Source organism: Triticum aestivum, chromosome 2D (assembly GCF_018294505.1).
Source record: "Triticum aestivum cultivar Chinese Spring chromosome 2D, IWGSC CS RefSeq v2.1, whole genome shotgun sequence".
Lineage (NCBI taxonomy): Eukaryota > Viridiplantae > Streptophyta > Magnoliopsida > Poales > Poaceae > Triticum > Triticum aestivum.
In genome coordinates, this window is record NC_057799.1 from 122597331 (window position 1) to 122603364 (window position 6034).

General features: G+C 46.8%; 1 protein-coding gene across 1 annotated transcript; it reads right to left on the reverse strand.

The window, feature by feature from the left end:
• Positions 1-2397: 2397 nt before the first annotated feature.
• LOC123052098 (protein TIFY 10b) lies at positions 2398-4632 on the reverse strand. Its single transcript, XM_044475182.1, has 5 exons — positions 4297-4632; positions 3899-4043; positions 3148-3395; positions 2986-3043; positions 2398-2896 (listed from the first exon to the last, which is right to left on the reverse strand). Exons 1-5 carry the CDS (start codon positions 4418-4420, stop codon positions 2776-2778), a joined length of 696 nt encoding a protein of 231 aa, XP_044331117.1. The 5' UTR covers positions 4421-4632; the 3' UTR covers positions 2398-2775.
• Between the last annotated feature and the right edge of the window lie 1402 nt (positions 4633-6034).

Consider the following 6034-nt stretch of genomic DNA (forward strand, 5'->3'; position numbering starts at 1 on the left):
TCCTTTTCGACCTTATAAATCCCACTAAGATGCTTAGCCCCACCCACGTAGGAAACTTCTCGAGTGCCTGATCTTATTTTGCTAACGCTCAAGCGCAGTCCTACCTCCTGCATCCTTAGCCCATTCTCTGGCTACGAGATCAAAGAAGCCATCTCGTTCAAACCAAGCAAGCTCGAACGAAAACGAGTTCTTGTTTCCCAAGTGGGTGGCCTCACCAGTCTAGAAATAAAGGCGTGTGGTCAGAAAATACCGCGGGAAAGTGCCTGAACTGTTACGAAGGGAAACTTCTGTTCCCATTCGACGCTAGCCAGTACTCGATCCAACTTTTCAAACGTCGGATTTGGCAACGCGTTAGCCCAGGTGAACTTTCACCCCGAAAGCTCTATCTCTCTCAGATCCAACCTTTCAATGTTGGTATTAAATATGAACGGCCATCTCCCGTCAAAGTTATCATTGTTCTTCTCCTCACGCCTTCTGATGATGTTGAAATCACCCCCCACCAGGATTGGAAGCTGCTCAGAGCCGCAAATCCTAACCAGATCAGCCAAGAACTCAGGTTTGAGTTCGGGCCGTGCGGCACCATATACCGCCACCAGAGCCCAATTAAAACCATCGGCCTTCGACCGCACCCGAAACTTAACTGCAAAGTCTCCCATCACTACACTTCAGACTTCGAGCGAATCACATCTAACTTCGAGTATTCATACATTCATTCCAGGCACATGAAGCACCTAAACTGTCGACGAACATGCATGCAGCACGCAGGTTTACATCCATCTACAGGGATCAGATCACCTTCCCATCCCATGTTTTAAAACAATCGGCACGCGGTGAAATGAACCTGAAAGAGTAGCCCATACGCCAAGAGAGTATAGCAGCAAGAAACAGAGGCTCACAGCCCCTGTTTCCAGAATAACTAAATATCGTCAATCTCCTTCCCTGATCGCTGCCGACGCATACGAGCTGAGAATCTGTTACCATCACACTGTCCTGAACCGTGTCAAATAGCAGAAGTTGCATGTCCATTGTTTGGTGCGAGCTCGGTAGGTTCCCGGGGGACCATTGCTGGATCAGCGGCTCAGTTGTCCATGTCAAGGGAGTCCTCCTCATGTGTTCGTTTCCCCAATTTCACCATGTGTTCGCGCCTAGATTATTGGACCCGAGCCGAGGGTCCATTGGTACCAAGAACGTTTCCCATCCTATCCTAGAAACAAGGGCAAGGCGTTTCGTGGACCAGGGGGGGCTCTGCACAGATTTGTTAACACTAGTTGATCAACTTGCGCCCGGGACACGATCAGCTAGCACATGGCTCCACCTTTTGGTTGCCTTTCTCTTGGTCTGCCCTCAAAGCCATTCCACGCGCATTCCGCGACCAAAACGAGTAGTCCACAAGCTAAGTGCTGGTCCTTACGGTTCACTCTTCTGATTATAGTTTAAGTGCAACAGGTCGAATGCTCTCTTGCTGTTTCCGGTCAAGAAAATATTGTTGTTTTTTCACACAAAAATGCTTCCTGAGCTTTCGTCTCTCATTTTTCCATGCGGACTGAGCTTTCCTCTGACCAACCCAATATTCTTCCAAACAGTGCTATCAAGAGACATGCCAGAAGACTAACCAGCACAAGTTTTTGACAAAACCAAGGCATAATATTCCCACATAACATAACGAAAGCAAATTCAAAAGGTTGAAGAAGGGGAGGCAGGAAGCTGCGAGGATGTGCACCGCATCATCATCATCACCATGGCCGCGGTCTTATATTAGCAAGCACACAAACATAAAATACAGACAAATTGAAGGAGAAAGGCAAGCAAGTTGCGCCAACGTGGGCCCCACCCTTTGCAACTTCCAAACAACTTCCTGTGGTTTTGTCACGCATCTTTCCTTGCTTTGCTTTAGCTGTCAACCAGGACCCTATCACCCCCCAATTCTCACATGTGCTCCTGCCTTTTGGTTAAAGAATTGGGCAGGAGGGGGGTGACAAGTCTTGCCTTGTGCATCCGTCTTCCTCTCACACCCTATCCTCAGCTGGACAAGTCTTGCCTTGTGCATCCATCTTCCTCTCACACCCTATCCTCAGCTGGACAACGCCATCCAACCTACCCGGGATCTGCCCGACCCTCCCGTGTTGCTCTGTATTTGCATGATTGGTTACACAACTATAGACGAAAGCAACTTTACAATAGACCAAAATAGACCATTGCTTGTGTTTGTAGAGAATTAGATACCATGTCACTTGTTGACTACATGCGAAATTTGTTTCCGTAGTTATATTATTAGTCTGTCCATAGGAAATCATTATTCATGGCCTCGCCTCAGACAAAACTCCCTGCCGCGAACAAACAGAACAAGAACTCGTACAGATCGGACCAGCGAATCATGTAAACATAGAGCCATGGGAATACAAACATAATATGAATCCATTACAATCACTTGCTTTTACAAATCAAGGATAAAACTCAATGACAATACGGAATGATCAGAGTTTACATATAGGATACAGATATGTTTCTTTGCACTAACTTTTTTCCTTAGCATGGCCAACTCAATATCACCATGTGTTAACATGCCAAAACTTCTCTCGGGCTTCGGGCACCGGTCATCATCATTTGCTACTTCTCTTTACATCGGAACTATGGAGGCGAATAACATAGAACCATAACCTAAACAAAACGCTAGAACATGATATGGGATAAAATATTCATGACTTGATACTTCTAAGGACAAAGCACATTTCAGATATATTTCTGGTAAGGGCATAAGGCTCCTGTCATGCCGTCTTATTGGTTTGGCTTCAGGGCGGCATTCGGCCCTAGTCCAAGCCATGGCTGGTTCTCAAACTCCTTCTTGACTGGTGTTGCATCAGAAGGAGGAGCTTGATATGGTGCCTTTGCATGGAGACTATACGAAAACAAAAGCACAAGTTAGATCCATATACTTCGGTTGTAAGAAAAGATGATCATGAGTTCATGACAGCAAAAGCAACTTACCGATCCTTTCTCTTCTCAAGGAATCGGTGAAGTGACGCCTTTCTAGCAATTGGCAGATCTACAAGACAGAAAAGATTTTGTCAATAATCAGCACAATAAGAATCATCGACGCACACGTCAAACAACCCAATGGATATGAACAATAAATCACTTGGTAATTACCAGAAGCATTCGGACGAGCAGGCTTAGGAGCATCAACCGGACCAGTAGGCAAACTACTTGCTGGGGCCAGCACGGCCGTCTGGACCTTGTCGGTGTCTGCAGCAGTTGTGGTCGCAGAGACGTTCTGAACAACAGGGCTGCCCTTGCCAGCCAACTGCATCAGGCCCTTTGCCTTGTCGGCTGGGAAATCGTTGAACACGAGCACCTTCCCACCATAGAAGATGGTCAGCTGGCTCTTGTCTTCCTCCCTGAAATTTATTTGCACACAATAATTAAGTACACTTGCAGACTACTCTTCCGTTTTGCTTTAGCTGCCTAACCAATTTTCACCAGCAAAGCGAAACGTTCTCTTGGATACCATATTTTTGATTCATGTACAAACAAACTCAGCTCAATCAGTCGTGTTGTATCATACGGTTTAAGGTCGATTAGCTACGGTTTGGAGCATGAGCAAACCTAGTACTATTATAACCCGGAGCATGGATGCTGGATTGCTCCATCCCAAGAAGAAATCATCTCAACCCAGGGAGCAGTTAGTTGCAAATATAAAAATCAGTTAATTACAATCACTCTCAGCTAGATTTCAGGCCTTGCCAAATCCAGTACCGTTCAGATAAACTGAATACTACTAGATGGAAAGGTCCGTAGCGTAGGCTCGCCATCTGACTTTTATCTGTATGTATATGGATTCTGACTTGCACTAGCGCACAAGGCCAAAAATGGAGTAGAGGAAAGTGGCGTGGTCCAATACCTGGTAGCATCAGGGGCGGCGGCGTCCTGCAGGCCGGCGCTCTGCGGGAACAGCTCCATGGTCTCCTTCTTCCTACCCGCCTCCTCGCCCTCCGCTCCGGGCAAAGGGCTCTTCGTGTCCGCCGCCCTCTGTGCCTCGGCCTCACCTGAAACCCAATCAAAGCCTCAGATCAGAGAGCTGGATTTCTCAATTCACTCCACCAGCCACCAAATTCCAGACCAAATCGACGCGAAGAGGACCTTCGTCCCCAAAAAATCGGGAAAACAAACTCAGATCTCGCGCGAAATCCCCCCAGAGGACAGAAACTTTTTTCCCACGAATCGGAACGCAACCTCCCCCAACGAACCAAAAAAATAAATAAAAGTGAAGCGCCCAAATCCCGAAACACGCCGGCTCACCCTTGTTGATTCCGAGGCCGAGCTCGGCGGCGGCGGCGCCGTTCTGGCGGACGTAGCGGCTGAGCAGGCTGCAGGCCATGGCGAAGCTGGTCGCCATCTCCCCCTGCCTCGCGGAAGCCGCCATCTCCGGTCTCTCTCCTCAGCTCCACCTCCGAGACTCCTCCCCTTCCTCCAAACAAACCTTAATAGCGCAGACGGAATCGGAATCGGCCGAGCTCGCTCGTGGTGCTAGTCTCGCGGCGGTGGTGGGTGGTTGGCTCGCCTTCCTCGTGCTGTCTGTCTGTCGTGCGGTGCGGGATGGGATGGTGGTGTGCCGTGTGCGTACGCGTCGTGCGCGCTTATAAGGGAGGACGCGGTTTCAGCTTTAGCAAATTGAAATCCAGCCCCCGCGGTGGAAAACGGATTAATTTAGTGCGAGCGTGGGTGCCATTTCGATGGTTGGATTAGTTTAGCGCATTTATTAAGCGGGGCGCGGGCCGGGACCGCGATGATTGCCCGAAATTTCGCACGTGGTTCGTGTGGAGGAGGAGAGGGAGGGGGAGGTGGGGCTTTCACGGCCGGCACCTTTCGAAATTCCCTTTCGTTCTTTCTCTCTCTCTCTCTCTTGCTTGGGTTGATTTTTTCACCCGCGGGTGGGGGCCCCGCCTTCCCTTCCCCATGTGCGCGTGCTTAACCACCGTGCGGAATGCGATCGTGGCTGTACTGTGGCGCAGCACGAGCGCCTGGCGTTTGCCTGTTTGGTCAGATCCGGGTTTTGACCTCACACTGCCCCATCACTGTTCCCTCGTGACTCCTACTACTAGTATTTCTCCCCGTCTTGCTCTCCCTCAAATATCTCTTAGCGCTGTGAAAGTAAGTTATAAGACTAGTATTGTACCGAGGTAAATGCGCCGGTGGTACATGAAGTTGCACAACATGTGCAGTTTGGTGTCACAAGTTGAAAAATACGGAAAACTGATGTCAGAACTTGTCTCAAGGTGCATATACGTTTCATTCTCGTATGTAGCTGTGTATGCCGCTTCTGTGGCGTGACATGATGGCGCCAGGCTCGCCGTCAGTGACGAGGTGGAGCTGGAGCGATGGTTTTTTGCAGAACACCCCTAAATTAATAACATTTTTTGTAAAATGCTCTGGCCCGTCAAAAAACAATACAAAGGGAAAGTTCATATGAAAAATAGTGCCGACACAGGTTCAAACTAGAGACCTCTCACTACAAGCATGGTCCTAGTTCAATTTTCTTGTCCATCTAAGATAAGTAGGTTTATTGTTGTATACACCAACATGCACCCGGCTTAAATGGGTTGCAGTTACTGCAGCCCATTCACCGTATGTTAGTTATTTTTCTTTTTGCAAGAGTATAAATCTTAATCACAGTAATAGATAGAGTTAAAATGTTCATGTTCATATATTTTTGACAGTTTCATAAACAAGTCTTCATATATTTAATAAAAACTATCAACACCATGTTTTTAATATATTTAACAAAAAAATATACACGTATTATTTTAGAAGTATCATATAACTAAAAAATATTAAGTCTTTTCATTTGAAGCGGCCTGGGGATTTACAAGACTCGTATTTATCTTCCCATTAGTATATAATTATTTTATAATGTCTAAGAATGTATAAATATTTTCACAAACACAAAAAAATAATAAAACATGTGATTTAAAAAAAAACATCAAAATTTCTTATATTCTATATGAATTAAAAATTTAACGCTTTCCAAAATTATATG